Source organism: Chionomys nivalis, chromosome 17 (genome assembly GCF_950005125.1).
Source record: "Chionomys nivalis chromosome 17, mChiNiv1.1, whole genome shotgun sequence".
Classification (NCBI taxonomy): domain Eukaryota; kingdom Metazoa; phylum Chordata; class Mammalia; order Rodentia; family Cricetidae; genus Chionomys; species Chionomys nivalis.
In genome coordinates, this window is record NC_080102.1 from 1,626,796 (window position 1) to 1,645,962 (window position 19,167).

At 45.3% G+C, this 19,167-nt stretch overlaps 1 protein-coding gene across 1 annotated transcript; it reads left to right on the forward strand.

The window, feature by feature from the left end:
- The first annotated feature begins 466 nt into the window (after nt 1-466).
- Erich5 (glutamate rich 5) lies at nt 467-17,309 on the forward strand. The gene is made up of 3 exons (XM_057792656.1): nt 467-819; nt 14,748-15,812; nt 16,979-17,309. Exons 1-3 carry the CDS (start codon nt 759-761, stop codon nt 17,125-17,127), a joined length of 1,275 nt encoding a protein of 424 aa, XP_057648639.1. The 5' UTR covers nt 467-758; the 3' UTR covers nt 17,128-17,309.
- The last annotated feature ends 1,858 nt before the right edge of the window (nt 17,310-19,167 follow it).

Genomic DNA, 19,167 nt, shown 5'->3' on the forward strand with positions numbered 1-19,167 from the left:
GCAGGTGGATCTCTGTGAGTTCTAGGCCAGCCTGGTCTACATAGGGAGTTTCAGGACAGCTAGGACTATGTAGGGACCCTATCTCAAATAAGAAACAAATTAAAATAGTAACTTCTTAATTAATTAAAAGGACAAAGCAAGATTATGGGTACTGCTCCAGATCGAAGCAACCAAAAAGAAGCACGGTACCAAAGCCATGGGTGTAGCTCTGGATGGATCAAGAACCCGACAGGTCTAACAGTTCAGATCCGTTGTTGAACTTCCTTGTGGTAACTATGTAGGAGTTATGTAAGAGGATAAGACTGTCATTGCACATCTAGTCTACCAATCAATAGCCTCTGGCTACAGCCGCCGCCTCCCCTCCCTGGCTATTTAGGACGTTTATTCACACCAGCCCTCCCAGTGCTTAGCTCGGTCCCTCATCCCATCTCGGAGCCTTTTCCCATTTACTTCCCCGCACCCTCCACCTCCTGTCCAGCTGGTTCCTTGGTTTTAGTTGTCCCTACTCTCTCTTACCTGCTGGTCCTCCAGCTGTCTTGCACTCCGCTCTCCCTGCTTCTATCTGCCTGTCTCCTCGCCCCTCCAGGTGCGCACCCAGTACCCAGGGCCCCCGCTGTGCGCGTGCGCCTTGAACTCTTGGGCAGCAAGATCACACAGTTGGGAGAAACTTCAGCGGCTGGGCTTGCGGTGAGCATCGCATCCAAGCCTCGCGACCGATACTCGCGTGAGGCTGGGCCAGGTGACTACCCTTTTGCGCAATGGGCTGCTCCAGCAGCGCCCTCAACAAGGCGGACAACGGCAGCAGGTTCCGCAGCGGAGGTGAGCAAGGGCCCCATACCGGACTCACTCCGGCTCGGAGAACTAGGTCTGGGGGATTCAGTGTTCTGCTGCCCAGAGATGCAGAGGGTGCAGCCCTGGCACAACCTCGCCAGCAGGGGGCAAGCTCCTTCCCTGAGGAAGAGAGCGCTGGAACTGGTGTGTCCATCCGGGTGCTTCTGCTGCGGTGCCAAGAGTTGGGAACTGCCTTACGAGGCGGGAACGAGGGTTCGGCGATAAATTACTAACTGACCTAGCTGCGACATTCTCTTCACCATATATATGAGAAATGTCCCGTTGAGAGTTCTAGTTTGCTCTCCCGTGGACGCTTCAGCATCACCGGATTGATAAAAATGTAGAGAACACACACATTTGTGCTTTCCCCCTCCATATACTAGGTTCCTCCAGAGATTTTGGAGTTTTTGTTTGTTTGTTTTTTGTTTGGTTTGGTTTAGTTTGGTTTCAGTTATTCCAGACAGGGTTTCTCTGTGTAGCTTTGGAGCCTGTCCTGGAACTCACTGTGTAGACCAGGCTGGCCTCAAACTCACAGAGATCTGCCTGCCTCTGTTTCCAGAGTGCTGGAATTAAAGGCGTGCGCCACCACCGCCTGGCTTCCTCCAGAGGTTTTAAAAGGTCACACACACTTTCTTGAGGCATGTGTGCGTGACAGAAGGTAGTCATCACTCATTGCTGTAAAGAAATTCTGCCGGCACCTTTTAATCATCTGCTTACTGTACACAGATGCCGGAGCTGCCCCGGTAACTCAGGGAAGCTGAGAATGCAGCCTAAACACGGGAGACAAGTTATCAAGTGCATTCTGACAGTGATAGACACTGTAGAAAGAACAGATGTAGATGAATGAACTCAAGAATGACTGCATTTCACAGTCAGCCCACTTCCTAAATTATAACTTGCTAGCATTTAGGGCATTGATAGTTAAGTGGATTCTTCAAGCAGCTTGTAGTCTTCATCAAAGCTCACTTTTTTTTTTTATAATTTTTTTTTTTTTTGGGTTTTTCGAGACAGGGTTTCTCTGTGGTTTTGGAGCCTGTCCTGGAACTAGCTTTTGTAGACCAGGCTGGTCTTGAACTCACAGAGATCCGCCTGCCTCTGCCTCCCGAGTGCTGGGACATCAAAGCTCACTTTAAGGGCAAATTTATCTTCTGATTCCTTTTCGTGGGTGTGAGCATCCTGTGTTACTACAGTAGCAATGATTTTTGATTGTTTTGTTTGGTGGCAGAGACCCTAAGATTATCATGCAAGCTGCTTTAGAGCTCAGCCTATATAATATGTTCTACTCAGAAACATGTAGCTGTTGTTTTTTGTGCGGTGTGGCCAATGAGATTTCTGCCTTCTGTAAACAAGTAGAAAGCGAGGAAGTAGACAAAACAGTATGTGCAAATGATTCAAATCCCTTGAATACCGACAGTATAAAGACATGGAAAGTCTATTCCTAGTGCACAGTGCCTCCTGAGTCTTTTCCCTAAAAGAGCTCGGAAACACTCATAGCTCAACAGGCTCCTTCGAGGCCAGTGCACTCAGAAATTGTCTTCATGTTCGTGCCTCATTTTATAAAACCAGATGGATTTTTGCACTTGCTCCATGGTAATTCCTTACTGGTATCCACATGCGAAACATAAGAAACACTGATGCGTTCATGAGATATTATCACAGTTTCTTTCATCCACTCTTGGTGGTATTTTGGGTTAAAAAGCAGAGCCCTTTGTTAGAGTGGGTATAGCTCAGTGGAAGAGCCTGTGGGCCGCTATGCCCAAGGCCCTGGGCAAAATGCCCAGCACACACACACACACACACACACACACACACACACACCAGAAATGTAACTATGTAACTCAAGGACTGGCAAATGTATCTAATCAATAGAATGGGAGCTTTACTTCTCTCATTCAGAAAATATTTGATCACTGTATTAACAATTCATATGAGTTAAACTCTTGTTTTTTACCCTTGCTTTCTTTTGTTGTAAGTTTTCATGAAAAGAAATATTAAACACTTGCCATCAAGTCGAAGTGTGTATAAAATTGGTCAACTATCTGGCATAAATTCCTCGAAACATATACTGAATCAACCAACAGGTGTACTGCCTGTGAGTCTCCATGGGACAATACACTTGTAATTGAATACTATTGTATTTTCAGCATTTCAACTTTGTGATCTTAGAGGCCTTATAAATAATTCATTCCTCTCTCTACAGCTTAAAATTTCTTTAAATCCTAGATACAACTAAAGCTGGAGTATTGTGCTTTTAGGTAAAGACAGTCCAAGTTTATTAAATGCCCGTCACATGCATTCACTAGCCGCATGCTCCTGTGCCTAACAATGTTTAGTCTGTAATAGGCTCTTGGTGAAAAATTAAGTCGAAGAGGAAGCTTCAGTCTGGAGAACCGTTCCAGATGGCAAAAGTGCAGGTTTACAAAGGGAACAGCAGTTAGTCTAGAATGGCAGGAGAGTATGAAAGACTACCAGACGCTCACCTCCTTCTCTCTGTTCTGAGCTATTATGGGAAACGTTATGTAATTGCAGTCAGGTTCCATTTGAAAATACTCAAATCAGATCACCAAAACTGTATTATTTGGGGGTGGCTTTTTTTTCTGATACAAGGTCTCCCTGTACAGCCCTAGCTGGTCTGGAACTCAAGAGATCTGCCTGCTCAATCACTGTTACCTTGTAGTTGGAGAGCATCACTAACATTCACATTAATTTGTAGAGTGTTTTTCTTCCATACAGATATTATATGAACAGGATTGTTTTTCAGGTGTTAAAAGTCTTTGGATTGAGTTTTGAATGCTCAGAATGTCTTTGGCATGGACCTAGGTGTTCCATGACCAATTTAGATAAAATACAGGGAATGAGAATGTGTTGTTCAGAACGTGAAGACTTTTGAAGAAGGCATGTACGGAGAGTATCGCCTTCCCCTCAGCACCGACTCTTTAGTCACCAACATTTATTAGTTTGGGTGTTTCTGTTGGTGGTGGTGTGCTTTATTTTGTTTTAAGCTCTCATTCTGTCGCTCAGGCTGACCTTGAATTCACTGCATAGACCACAGTGCCCTCCATCCTAAGGCTCCCCTCCATCCTCTGGCTCCCCTCCTGCCTGGGCTCCCCTCCATCCTCTGGCTCCCCTCCTGCCTGGGCTCCCCTCCATCCTATGGATCACCTCCTGCCTGGGCTCCCCTCCATCCTATGCCTCCCCTCCTGCCTGGGCTCCCCTCCATCCTAAGGCTCACCTCCATCCTATGCCTCACCTCCTGCCTCAGCTCCCTTCCATCCTCTGGCTCTCCTCCTGCCTGGACTCCCCTCTATCCTCTGGATCTCCTTCTGCCTCGAGTCCCTAAATGCTGAATTACAGATGTGCTGTCCCTACACAGGCAGGATTTTGGTTTGTTTGCTTGTATTCAATTGTTTGCTTGTTTTATTATATTTTTCCCTTGAGTTTTGTTTTTATTTTTTATTTTTGGTATTTTTCCTTTTATTGAAACTATATATTTTTTCTCACACATTACATCCTGATTGTGGCTCCCCTCCCTTTACTCCTCCCCACCGCACCCAGTCTGGCTTTATCATTTTCATCTGCCGTTAGAAAATAAGTAGGACTCTAGGGAATAATAATAAAATATAATATAATGTAATAAGATTAAAAAAACACACACACAGCAAACAGAAGAAAAAGAACCTAAGAAAAGGCACAAGAAGCAGATATAGATGCAGAGACACACGAGTGTTTGCACAATAAGGGATACCATAAAAACACTAAGCTGGAACAAAGAATCTGTAAGGTTAAAAAAGAGAAGAAAAATATAAATAAAAATATAAGACAAAGTCAAAAAAAGGCTTGACAGGACATTATGAGATAAGGAACCTCCAAAGATGCCGTTGAGTTCATTTTCTGTTGGCCATCTCCTACTGGGCAAGTGGCCTACCCCTAAGAGTGGTTGGCTTCTTCAGTAAGTCTCCCTTGGAGAAAACCAGACTGTCATTTGCTAATGGTTATCCATTGGAGATTTCTTCTGGGTTGTGGATAAGGGCTTCTATCCACTTCTTTTGCTCTAGGACCTCATCTGGTGAAAAACCATTCAGGCCATCATTTTTGGTATTTTTGAGACAAGATCACACTATATAGGCCAGGCTGGTGATGCCCCTGCCTCAACATCCTGGTGTCTGGGATTCTAAATGTCCTCATCACCCTCAGCTAAGAGGTATTTTTTAAAATGCATTGCAAATATTTTTTCCCTGTCTTTATTTGTAAAAACATAGTGTGCTCTGCCCAATGTTCCTTTATCTAGCCTAACACCATGGAGGCATTGTTCTCCCTTCTATACCTGCAAAATAATCTGTCGTGTGACTTATTTGATCAGTCCCCTACTGAGAGACATCTGATCTGTCTCCAGCTTTTCCTGTTGTGAACAACCTCTGGTGAATTCCTTTGTGCAGACATCACTTTGATTACGGACAAGCGTATCTACAGACCAATCTCAGAAGTGGTGTTGCTGGGTAAAGGGGGTGCACGTTTATAACTTTAATAGAAAACTGCCCAAATGCCTCCATAACAGTAGCATAAGTTGGTAGCCTTAACATTAAATCTTTCACAACAGAAAGCTTTCAGACATTTAGATGGCCACCTCAGGACATAAGCTTGAAGGCAAGGATGCGGGAAAGGGGGCAACTGTTTGATTCCAGCTTCATTTTGTGCCCTACTGTAGCGTTCTCAGAGGCCTTAAAGCAATCTTAAGTCCCAATTATAGCTGGAAAACGGAAGCTGTGTAGGGACGAGCATCTGCCCCTGTGACGAGCAGCTGCCCCTGTGTGACCCAAAGCTCCTACTTTGCCCAGAGCCTCCAGTTCACCTGCAGTCTGGCCTCGGCCCTGCAGAACCTTGGATCTAACCATATCATGACCTTACCTGTAGGAAGAGTGGAGCCAATAACTATCGCAAGTGAACGGTGAGGGATTTGTGGAGATAAGAGAACTCAGAAAAAGCAGAAGAATGGGGATCCAGGAAACACAGAAAGAAAATGAAAAGTAGCTCAGGCCACACTAGGCTGGGGGACTGTTGGGCGCATGGCAATTTCTCTGGCTTGTAGGAAAGAAAAGCACTACAACAAACTTGAAGTAAAGCACAACATGAAGCCAAGTTTCCGCGAGGCTGGCCCATCCGGGCTCATGCACAGTCTCAGAGGCTCGCTCAAAGCTTTATCAGAGGCTGGAGAGATGGCTCAGCAATTAAGAGCATCGGCTGTTCTTCCAGAGGACCCAAATCAACATGTATTTTAAAGCATCAGCTCCACATGGGTGAGATCTGGTGTGTGTGTGTTGATAGGACGGGGTCATGATATTTTTTAATTGAAGTACTAGAATGTGGTATTGACACATGCGTGTAATGAGTGTAAAAGTCTCCCAGGTCCTCAGTGACCGCAGAAGGTTTGGTAATTAATTACCTTCTTTGACCCTCTCCTTGGGAACTTCCTTAAAGTTATGAGTGTATTTTAGGGGAGTATTGCATTCTTAGGTATGAGTCCAAGGGTGTCCAACCTCTGCTCTCTAAGAATGAAGATGTGAAGAAAGTGCCCCTAGGCATTAAGCGTTGCAGAGGTTGGTGAAATTTGCCAGGTGATGCTGACGTGCGTTACCAGGTGCTGTCCATGTTGTCTGTGTTTCTCAGCCTGCGGAAAGGAATGGCTGATGGTGTGGTAGGGATCCTTCAGTCCTCAGGAAACAGCCAGGCAGGGTGTCAAGGGCCCAACCCTCAGGGAGCAGCTTCCTTCCTTTGTCCTATTCCATGTACATCAAGGAGGTCAGCACTGGTGTGTGCAGCCATGGCTCCTTCATAGCTACCAGTGTATTCTCTGTTGTCGGCCACACTAGCCAATAAAGACCAGTGCTACTGTGTCCTCCTGAAGGCATTCTCTTTGATTATTTCTCTATTATCATTGATAATGGCAATGACTTTTTTCCTTTTTTGTCTATATGCCGATTTTCTTGTCCTTTTATATTTTCCCATTTCTCTGATTTTAAAAAACACATAGTTTCTCTCAGTTAATTCCTTTTATTTTTCTTGCCCTAGAATAGATGGTATTATTGGAAGCTTTGGTTACCATGCACTTTGTGTGTACGGAGCACACATATTTGTGTATATGTTTCAACACGATGAGAAACAGCACACATTGATTGACAGTGCAGGTTTTGGGGACTGGAGAGGTAGCTCAGAGGTTAAAAGCATGCACTGCTCTTGCAAAGGGTCTATACTCAGTCCCCAGAACCTTCGTGGGGAGGCTTACACCTGTAAGATGTACGACCTGACACCTTCCTAGCCTCCTTAGGCTGTGCATTCATGTATGCTAGGCTCACCCCCACCACAGACATATTATAGATACATAATTTTTAAACTAGAGGCTGGAGAGATGGCTCAGCAATTAAGAGCATTGGCTGTTCTTCCAGAGGACCCAAATTCAATCCCCAGCATACATATGGTGGCCCCACTAGTGTGATTTCAGTTTCAGGGACCCAGTGACTTCTGCTCTCTAAAGGCTTTACAATCATGTACACACACACAATCAAAAATTATAAAAATAAATATTTAAAAATGAAAAATGAATATTAAAAAGAATGTGGGTAAGCAGGGCCTATGTAGTGACGCACGCCTTTAATTCTAGTACTTGGAAGGTAGAGGCAGGTGGATCTCTGCGTTCAAGGCCAGCCTGAGTTTCAGGCCATCTGGGGCTGCATAGAAAAACCCTGTCTCAAAAAAAAAAAAAAAAACAAAAAAAACAAAAAAAGAAAAATGTAGGTCCTGCTAGCTGTGGTGGCACATAGTTGTAATTCCAACATGAGGAAGATACAGCAAAAGAATAATACTCCCTGTTTCAAAAATGAAAAGAAAGAATATGAGTTTATAGATGGACTCTCTGGGCTCAAATTTATTTATTGATTGTGTTACTTCAAACCAGTCACTCCCACTTCTTTGCCTCATCTGTAAAGTTGGGTTAATAGTGATGCCTGTTTCTTAAAGTTGTTCTGAGGAATCAAAGAGCTAACAGATACAGTGCATCTGGACAGAGCTTAGCTACTTCCCACGACAGGGATGGCAAACTGGACTGCCAGTCAGATGCAGCTGACTGCTTGTTTTCTAAGTAAAGTTTGGGTGGAACACAGACTCAGATTCCTTCTGCATTTTCTGTGGCTGTTTTCTCAGGACAGCAAGATGAGAAAGCTTGTACTTAAATCTCTACATTAAGTTTGCCTTTAAATTTCTTTGCATTAGCTGGGTGGTGGTGGTGCACACCTTCAACCCCAGTACTCGGGAGGCAGAGGCTGGCAGATCTCTGTGAGTCTGAGGTCAGCCTGGTTTACAGAACAAGTTCCAGGTCAGTCAGAGTTGTTACACAGAGAAACCTTGTCTTGAAAAGGAAAAACAAAATAAAAATTATTTCATTTGCTTTGATGGCCAAAAAGAATTTTAATAAAAATTCAGGTAGTTAAAAAACATCGAGGGGCTGGAGAGATGACTCAACAGTTAAGAGCATTGCCTGCTCTTCCAAAGGTCCTGAGTTCAATTCCCAGCAACCACATGGTGGCTCACAACCATCTGTAATGGGCTCTGGTGCCCTCTTCTGGCCTTCAGGCATACACACAGACAGAATATTATGTATACATAATAAATAAATAAATATTTTTAAAAAATCGATTTTTAAATTTCACTTCTAGAGGTGTTTTTGGTTAGTTTTAATTCAATTGCATGAAATATTCTTTTAAGTTCATCTCTGCTCGAAGTGAGGACCCTATTAATATGTACTGGTAGATAGAATCACATGTTGGGGTTGGAACTGGAGTCACGGTAGCAGGACGATGCATCCACACACTGTGAAGGGCGGTGGGTAAGATCATCCAGAATAGCTCCCTGACGCTCTTGGCTGTAGATTAGGACTGGGAAGGAAGCGAGGAAAGAACCTGAGGATGCTGGCGCACTCTGTGGGGGCTCATGCTGTTGCACACTAACTCCCCAAGTCACCTAGTAGTAAATTCCAGTGACTGTGCTTGTGAGACAGATGGCAGGTGCTGTGATCCGGAGAGGAAGGACTTCTCAACAGAAGAATTAAGGTAAAAGGTCTAAGAACCTAGCGCCTCTACAGCAGCTGCACAGAACGCTCCAGGAGCACTCCCTGGGAGGCCCGGGATGCTCGGGATGCTGCGGATGCTGCGTGGCACAGCACAGGAAGTACTGACCCGGGTATTTGCTGGGTAGAGACTTTTCACTTCCCATCAGGGCAATGAACCTGATTGAAAAGCTTCCACCATAATGTGGATTTCAGGTATGTTAGCTCTGGTTCCAGTCCTTCCAGTAATGCGGCCTGGTATTTAGGTTCTTTGTGTGCCTATCACCACGGGTGCTTGCCACAGAGGTCTGCCGGCTTAGCTGTCGCAGCACATTTGTCAGTTTATAACAGGGTCAGAGATAATGGGCATCAAAGGATTAGGCCCAGAGCAGGGTAGGCGTTGATGAAACCGAGGACTCAGAAAGACGACGTATCCTTAAACAGTTCTGGATGCAATCAGTGCATCTGTCCTCAGCACTTATTATGTAACTATATAGACAGGCAACAGGCTGGCTCCTGTCTGTGGATCAAAGTAAGTTTGGGTGCTACAGGTGCTTCCACCTTGTCTGCTTTAGGAGGGGGTCATGTGGAGGCCATGGGATGCTTGGCTGTGAGGAACTGTAGGAGTACCGAGTTGTAGTTGATGAGAAAGTAGGTATTGTTTGAATTTTCTTACAGAGGATAAGCACTAAGGTAGCCGGGGAGGGTCCTTTCCGTGGCCTGCTACAATTCCAGTGCCCAGCCCAGAGCTGCCTCTGACAGCCCACTGTGAGAATGATACGCTTTTGTAGATCAACATTGACAACTCACAGTGTTCGGGGGCCTGTGTACCAAAGCCCTCTCATGATTGTCAAATAACAGCTAATAAAAAAATACCTCTAGCCGGGCGGTGGTGGCGCACGCCTTTAATCTCAGCACTCGGGAGGCAGAGGCAGGCGGATCTCTGTGAGTTCGAGACCAGCCTGGTCTACAAGAGCTAGTTCCAGGACAGGCTCCAAAGCCACAGAGAAACCCTGTCTCGAAAAACCAAAAAAAAAAAAAAAAAAACAAAACCTCTATATTAAGCTCTCTAGGTTCTTAGGAGATATATGCTGATTTAATTCAGATGTTGTCTAGATTACTTAACCCTCACCTTCTACTATGGAGTCTCAGGTGCTTGTGTTAATCCTTTTTAGCAAATTGACTCTAGTCTTACATAGTTAACTTCGTTTGAAATGCATTTGCTGTTAATTCTGTATAAGCTGGGTGGTGGTGGTGGTGGTGCATGCCTTTACTCCCAAAGGTGGATCTCTGAGTTCAATGCCATCCTGGTCTACAGAGCCAGGGCTACACAAAGAAACCCTATCTCGAAAATCCAAACAAAAACCAAGACAAAACTCTGTATAAAAACCTGAGCCTGTGTTTTGGGTGTGTTAACACCTAAACCTCACAGCCTTCTGCTTTGGAAAGGGGACACCTTGGAAATGCACCCAGCAGGCACAGGGAGGTGAACATGGCTTGCTTCGTTTCACCGACAGTACTGATTGCTATAGTAGCTATTTCATTAGGAAATGTCCCTGGGCAAACATCTGTGATTAATACAGTAACACACTTTCGTGTTAACCCTGAAGGCAGTTCCTACCAGGACAGTTGGGTGGGAGCAAAGGGAGCTGCTTTGGGGCGATGGATTTCCCTGTGGTTCCAGGAAAACACTGTCATTACAATGCCTTCTTGCTGGTGTTTTGAAAGTTTCATGTATGATGAATGAGGTGGGGAAGGGAGATGAAGAGAGACCTCTCTCAGTTTGGTCATATGAGCCCTTAACACAGACAGCCTGTACCTGGCCACTCAAAAAACTGTTGCTGAGTTTTTCTTTTTCATCTCAGCTCCTTCCTGTAAGAGTCACGCTCAGTCTGTAGAGCAAGGTGTAGAGACATACAATCTCTCTGCCTCTGTCTCTGCCCCTTCCCCGTGTCTCCCTCTCTCCCCCTCTCTTCTCCCTTCCTCTCCCTTCCTCCCTCCACTCCCCCTTCTCCTCTCTCACACACACACAAATACACACACCCCACACACCTATACCTACCCCGTTTTTTTGCCTTATGTCAAAACTGCCCTTTTCCAGACACAGGCAACATGCATTTCTGGTCAAGGTCTGGCTGCCTCCCAGACTTTGCCTCTCTATGCACAACCCATGCCTGCCTCTACCGCATGCCTCTGACAAAACCATGCAGCTCTCTCTCTCTCTCTCTCTCTCTCTCTCTCTCTCTCTCTGAACCCAAACCCTCACCCATATTTTCTGTCTCCAGGATCCGCATGATTAACCAATGGTACCCAAGACTCTCCCTCTTACCACCATTGCACCCCGCTCTATCTCTCCTATCGGGGGTTCTAGAGCACTGAACTAAGACCTTAGCAAGAAGGAGACTTTTCAAAATCCGTTTCTGATCTGACTACTCCCGTGGTCACAGTTTGTTTTTTCCCACATTGTTTTATTGTGTTAAAACTAGCAGATTGGGGGAAATGTCTTGCTATGTTGATGATATGTCCTGCACATGTTTACTGTGATGTTTCAGAAAGGTTTGCACCCATGGGAATCAGCAATCCTGATTGTGACTGTTTCTGTTTCTCCAAACGTTTCCTCGTGCCTCTTGGAAGTCTCCCCTCCTGTCCCAGGTCCAGGCCTCAAACACTGTTCTGCACTCTATCACTGTTGAGCAAGTTGGACTAGCTTTCTAGTTTATAAAAATATGATCATACAGCCGGGCGGTGGTGGGCATATCTTTAATTCCAGCATTCGGGAGGCGGAAGCAGGTGGCTCTCTGTGAGTTCAAGGCCAGCCTGGTCTACAGAGTGAGTTCCAGGACAGTCAGGGCTGTACAGAGAAACCCTGTCTCAAACAAATAACAAACATGATCGTAGAATATATACTCTTTTGTCTTCATTTATGCAGCCTTGTTGTTTGAAAATTAATGAATTGTCAGCTTGTTGCACTCACATTGCTATTTTTGTTTGTTTGTATGAGTAGGGTCCCAGTGGGTAGTCCTGGTAGGCCTGGAACTCCTTATGGAAACCAGGCTGGCCTTAAACTTGTGTTCCTCCTGCTACCATCTCCCGTGTGCTGGGATTCCGAGTGTGAGCCGCCTCCCGGGTGCTGGGATTCCGAGTGTGAGCCACCGTGCTTGGTACGACATTCCACTGTGTGAATATACCTCAATATACACATTCATCTCCCAATGAAAATTTAGTTTACAGTTTCTGGTTATCACAAACAGCTGCAGTGAATATTTATGTACGCATCTCTCTATAAACAACTATTTTCTCTTGGTAAAATAAGAGAAAAATGGCTGTGTATGTGTTACCTGAGCTGCTGAGAACCGAGCCCAGGGTCTCATGAATTCTGGACCCAGGTAGTACTTCTGAGCTATCTGCCACTCCCCATACTCAGTCAACTCTTTAATAAGCCCTGGCCACAATTCTTGTTCTTCAAGCTTCACTCTAAGTTCATGGGCGCCACCTACAGACGCCTCCCTGACCTCACTCTAGTCTGACCTCCAGCTCTCTTGCCCTGAAGCCTCCAGACCTCCTTGGCATTCTTGGGCACTCTAAAGAAGCTGTTTCATAGGGTTCAGAGCTTGCCAGATCTCTTTCCTCTGTGTTTAGTGACTGTTGCCGTGTTTCACAGGACTCTCGGATACCTGAGGGCGGAGTCTGTGCTTCTCATGGTCGTTCAGATTTTCCCTTTATGTATCACTTAAGTGTTTAATTGAAAATTTTCTTTTTGTTAGAAACCATGCTCATTAGAGAGTCTGTTGAAGTCAGATTGAAAACATGGCTCTCTAAATTATGAGAGAGTCATGATTTAAGGGATTCTTAGTGCACAGTCACTGACCTGAAAGGAGATAGGAATGTGTAATGGGACAGGGTGGGATGATGGTGGAGTAGGTTAGAAAAATGAGCTGCAAGGTCCTGTTCTTCCACAGTAGGAGTTAACTGAAATGCCCCAAGTCAAAATATCCTAAGGTGCCTAAAGAAAAGCATTCTTCAGGTGGGGTGTGGTGGGCACACTTACAATCCCAGCATTAGGAGGTGAAGCCAATGTAGGAGGTCAGTCTCCGTCAACAACAACAACAACAACAAAAGACTATCCTCCCAAACAGCTGAAAGATCGAAAATATTTGCCCCAGAGAAGGGGGAACCAGAAGAGGAGACCGAGGGTCAGGGCAGTCTTTAGATTGTGTGTGTATGTAACCAGGCTAGGGAAAGAACAGGAAAGTAAGGAAGACACCTTTTAGGACTGGTAGCAGCAAGAAGAGAATATCATCTGCAGACCCACTGTGATGCTAGGGGTTACTTTCTTTCAGCTTCCCTCCCTTCATAATTGGTTTGTTTTCTCTTCCTTCTCTTCTTCCATCCTTTCCTTCCTTTTAGCTTAGTTGTGACCACCTGTAACACCAAAACCTGACTTTGTGGGCTATCCGCTACACAGCAGACCTTGTTCTGACGTCCGCCATTTGTTCCCCCTTGTTTGATCAACCCAGCGTGCACGCTGATCTTTTGTTCGCACTTACAGGCTCTGTCACACGGTCTTCACATCCATATTCTTTCATGGGGCAGTATCTCACCCAGTGGAATATATTCTTAGATGTTTCCAGCTTCTGCTGTTACAAAGAGCATTTGGGTGATCCCCTGCATCACTTTCTAAAGGCTCTCCAGTAGTGGGGGTACTAGGTCACCTAGTAGGAGTATGGGGTCACAAACCCAGGAGTACAAACATGTTGCCCAGTTGTTTGCTCTAAGCTGTCCCAAGCACTCTCAGAGTCATTGCTTAGTGTGCTGGGATGCCTCACAGGATCTGAGATGGAGGGGCACCCACTGCCACGTCACAGTCAGCCCTGAGAGCTCTGTCCCCAAGGCTGTGACCACATCACACGTCAGCCCTGAGATCTCTGCCCCCAAGGCTGTGCAGATGCAGGAGGAGCTGGAGCAGCTCTAAGTGGACCATGTGCTCCCCTATGTTCTGAATTTCACTTTTCCCTGTCCCCCTAACATGGCATGAAACTCAGGTTTGGATGTCTCTATACTCTATACTCTCTATACTAGTCTTCACCTGTAGGAGTTTCTCTGTTTTACAGCCTTTCCTTTTCAGAGGCCCTCTCTGTTGTAAGGAGGCCGCTTGTTTCACTCCTGACTGCTCAGCCCTGAAATAATCACACAGAAACTGTATTAATTAAATCACTGCTTGGCCCATTAGCTCTAGCTTCTTATTTTCTAACTCTTACATCTTAATTTAACCCATTTCTATTAATCTGTGTATCACCATGTACCTGTGGCTTACCGGGTAAAGTTCCAGTGTCTGTCTCTGGCGGGGCCACATGGCTTCTCTCTGACTCTACCTCCTTTCTCCCAGCATTCAGCTTAGTTTTCCCTGCCTATCTACCCTATCAGGCCAAACCAGTTTCTTCATTAACCAATGGTATTCACAGCATACAGAGGGTAATCCCACATCACCACTCTGAATCTAACAGCCCGAGGACCACACAGGGGAAGCTAAAGAGGAGAAAGGGCAAGTAAAAGAGAAGCAAGGTAGTTGTGGTAAGTTAGAATATGGGACGGAAGCCTTGATGGGATGCTCAGGAGAAAGCTGGGTCACAGGACGCTAATGATTAAGGTGAGGTGTTTTGGTTTACGATATTAAAGGCCTTTGATTTGGAGTGAGGGTCGTGGTTTGATTGAACAACTAAATCCGCTTGATGTCAATAAACTTTCTCAAGATAGCTAAATAATAACTCTGTTCTCTCTGTTCTACTTATTTTACAACTAAATGCTCAAAAAAAAAAAAAAGTACCTTCAAATGAGAATTCATCCACTGGAGAACAAAGCAAGTTCTGCGTGGCCCAACCCATGCCGTGCACAGCAGGGAGAAAAGCTCCCTTCTACGGCAGTGCACAACGGCCTGGCCAGGTCCCGTTAGAGAGGCCCAAGGCTTCCGTGGTGCCTACAGCCAATGGTGTTAAATCCTGCCACCAACCATCCCCTGAAAATGATGAGGCCTCTGGAAAGGATGCCGCAGAGCCGTCAGGACCCACAAAGAAGACGGAGCCTCTAGTGCAAGGGTCAGAATCTGATCTACTTCAACCAGGAGGCAACGATGAAACATTGGGGACGGAGGAAAAGAAGAAAGATGTAGAAACAAGGACGGAGGCCCAGTCTCTGAAAGGAAATGCTGAGACTGAACCTCTAGGAACAGAAGCCGGGAGCCAGCCTCTGAGCACACCAGAAGAGAGGGACTCCCCCAGAGCAGTGGAGGACTCTGAGATTCCACAAGCTGCCGGAGGGTCGAAACTTCTAGAAACGGTGCCGGAGAGCGCTCTTCCTCTGGAAACGGAACTGCCGCCTGAAGAAGCAATGGGAAAGGACGCGCAGCCCCAGACTGTAGAAGCAATTCCCAAGAACAGCTCTCCAGAAATGTCGGGAGGATATCAGTTTGTGGAAAATGCTGAACAAAAGGAACTTCAGGAGACCTCGATGGACAAACAGTTTCAGCTTCTGGAAGCAATTCCCAAAGAGAACAACTCTCCCGAAGTAGCAGAAGGGGGTCAGTCTGCAGAAAGCAGTGAGAAGCAGCAACCTCAGGAAGCACCGTGCAAAGATGAGCAGCCCCAACTTCTGGAAAGAATTCTCAAAGAGAGTGAAACACCGCAAGTGCCTGACGGAAGCCAGCTTGTGCAAACTCCTGTAGTGAATGAGTCACTCTGTGAAACTCCTGATGGGACCAGAAACACCCAGGGATCTCAACCGGAAGCAAGCGCTGGAAGCAGGGAGGAGCTGGCAGGAGCTGCAGAGACGGCAGCAAACGTGGATATGGCCAGAGAAATCCATACCGATAAAGAGGAGCAACACATTGAAGGTAAAAGGAGGGAAGCCTGACTGCTTGGACAGGCTCCAAGGGGATGGAGGCCAGCTCTGGGGCCAGAGGTGGTCGAGGTTCATGTCACCCAAACATAAAAGACTTCCATATTTGGGAAACACATTCTCTCAAGGCTCAGTTCAGCTCCCAGCAAATCGCTTCTTTCTTTCTTTCTTTCTTTCTTTCTTTCTTTCTTTCTTTCTTTCTTTCTTTCTTTCTTTCTTTCTTTCTTTCTTTCTTTTTCAAGTTTTTCTTTGGTTTTTCAAGACAGGGTTTCTCTGTGTAAGAGTCCTAGCTCTCCTGGAACTAGCTCTCGTAGACCTAGCTGGTCTCGAACTCCCAGAGAGCCACCTGCCTCTGCCTCCCGAGTGCTGGGATTAAAGGCGTGCACCACCACTGCCTGGCGTTAGTTCTAAGTGATGACTCTGACTCATCAGCTCTATGCATTTGCCTATCTTCACTGCATTGCAAATGAGCTCTGTTGTACTGAGTTTCTTATGTAGGCACTGAGGATTTGAACTCAAGTTTTCACATTTGTGTAGCAGGAACGTACATCTTATCCACCGAGCAATCTTTTATCCCCGAACAAAACGTTTCCTAGGGAAATTTTCATCCTAGCTTTATAAGCAGGCCAAGACCCAGGGATGTTCAGCGGCGTGACATTGTGTCTTCAGAGGCTCTGGGGAATGAGGGAAATGCTGGCAGACAGCATGGGAGAAGCCTACTGTGGTTTTGGTGGGTCTTAGTCAGGGTTACTATGGCTGTGATAAGGCACCATGACCACAAGCAAGTCGGGGAGGAAAGGGTTTGTTTGGCTTTGTCGTCCATCACTGAAGGAATTCAGACTGGAACCTGGAGGCAGGAGCTGATGCAGAGGCCATAGAGGGGAGCTGCTTACGGGTTCGCTCCCCATGGCTTGCTCAGTCTAATTTCTTATAGAACCGAGGACCACCAGCCCAGAGATAGCACCACCCGCAACGGGTTGGCCTCTTCCACATCAATCATGAGTTAAGAAAATGCCTTACAGACGGATCTCATGGGGGCATTTCTCGTTTGAGGCTCCCTCCTCTCAGATGACTCTAGCTTCTCTCGAGGGGACATAAAACTAGCCAGGACACACTGCTAAGCAAGCGACTATTAGTGTCTCCTTTCGCTGATTTTTCTAGGTGAGACTGGAGAAAAGATGGAAGCAGAGATGAAACACAAGAAAGGAAGTGAAGAAGCTGAAGTCAAAGAACAAGAAACAGGAGAAGCTGCGGACCTGGGGACGGCAGGGGACAGCGACGGCAGGGCTACTGTACACAGCTTGTTATAGGAAAGGGCAGGAAAATTTGAGGCTCTGGGGGCAGATGCCATCTTTCTGTGGTTATAGACTGACTGTAGAAACCAGGAAAATAATGTTGTTTTTTATTGTGTTTTGCCATAAGACTGCTAAGCTAGACAGTTTTTTTAGGTACTAGGATAATTATGCATTCAAAGTGACAATAGCTGTTACCAATAAAAACTGTGAGATCATTTCAGAATGTGAAGGTGATTTTCTTCCTTGTGGTCCATTCAGGATAAAATGAGACCCTAAAAGGAAAGTTTTAGATGTAGGAGAGAGAAATTAGTAAAACTTTAGGAACTCATGATAGCAGAGTTACGTAGTTATAATAATGATGGGATGAGAGTGAATACCCCCAGGACACAGGATGAACTACACTTAATATTTCTGGCTTGTGATAGAAATTAGAGCTGCTAGCGTTCTCTTGCAAGGTTTGGCATTTTTTACAGTGAAAGGCTGCACATTTTCCATGTGCCGTGGAAAATGACAGGCACCAGGCATACATGTATCACACATACACACACGCGCAACACTCATACAAATAAGAATAAATCTTAAGAAAAGATAATTTTATTAGAGTCTGTACCTAACGGGGAAGGAAATGGTGAATAAATGCTCTCTACAGAAGGCAATCCATTATTTTGCTAGCCTCAAATCTAGGAAATAGCCAGGCCAGACCTTGAAAACTCTTGACTGAAGTGTTAACTACTTGGGAGGACCATCAGATGGAAGTGTGAGGCTGACTCCTGGGATCAACCACAGTCCGTACCTATGGTATTCTTTTCCATTTGTACTTTATATTATATGGTAAGAGCTCAGTGTAGCTTATGGCTTTGGAAGCAGTCGAAACACCCATCCGCTGTGAACAGATGTTTTCTTACAAGTCCTGTCTTGAAAAACCAACAACAACAACAACAACAACAAACCAAAAAACCCAACAAACAAAACAAAACCAAAAGAGGCACTTTTTAAAGGGAAGTGCCTTCTCCACACTTAAAGGGTCAGAGAATGTCGGATGACTTGGTCCAATAACTGTAGCTGGGTGTACATTTGTGCTTTTAGAGACTCCAAGCACAGGGTGTTTCTAGAGAGACAATTGGGTTCCAGCTCTCACTAGAGATATCCTGGGCCCGGGGTGATCTTTCCAACTGCCACCTCACCCCAGCGGCTCAGTCGTAGGACGGCCGAGGAGTTACTTCATCAGAGGTTGTTAATCAATTGAGGTGAAGGGGGTATAAAAATAAGTTTCTATGTAGGGACTCTCTAGACACACATGGAGTACTTAGGTTGTAAGTGAAGGGAAAGCTTTTACCAAAACTTTTTCTCAGTAACAAATGAATACACATTCATTGAAGAAACTTCAGAAGATAAATGTTATACATGATCTAATCAACTAAAAATCATTGCCTTTAACATGCATGTACATAAAGGATTATTTTCCTTTTGTTTTCAAAACTTGTTATAAGAAGTCAAAACATGACTTCTGCTGGAATATTGAGTCTACTGACTGAGCACAGCTCTCTGGAGTCTGTTCACTCAACTCCCTAGAGAGAACAGTGAGAGATGGCTCAGTGGTACTTGCTATAACAATAGCTATCTATCAATTAGTGTTTTAGAGGAAGCAACCGGGCCTAAGTGGATCTGCTTGGCTGGCAGGGAGTGATAGCTGGACAGTGAACTGAATGGGGTTTTTGAAACTATTATTCCTACCTTCTCCCCTGTGGCCCTGGGGACTGAACCTAAGGCCTTAAGCTTCCAAGACAAGCATTCATCCATTGAGCTACATCTCCAGCTTGGAATTCTCTTTAAAAATAGTTATGAAGCCTGAATGGTCGCTATTGCCGAGCAAACAGAAGTTAGGAGACCGTAAGTCTTTCTGAGGTCTGGCTCTTCTTTCTTTTTCTTCACAGGAGCCAACCTAAATTTGGCATCATAAGAATACTTGTCTATGACAAATGTTCTTTACCATTGTGTGACCATGGCATTTACTGATGACTAAGCAGGAAAAATTATGGCCAAAATTTTTATAGG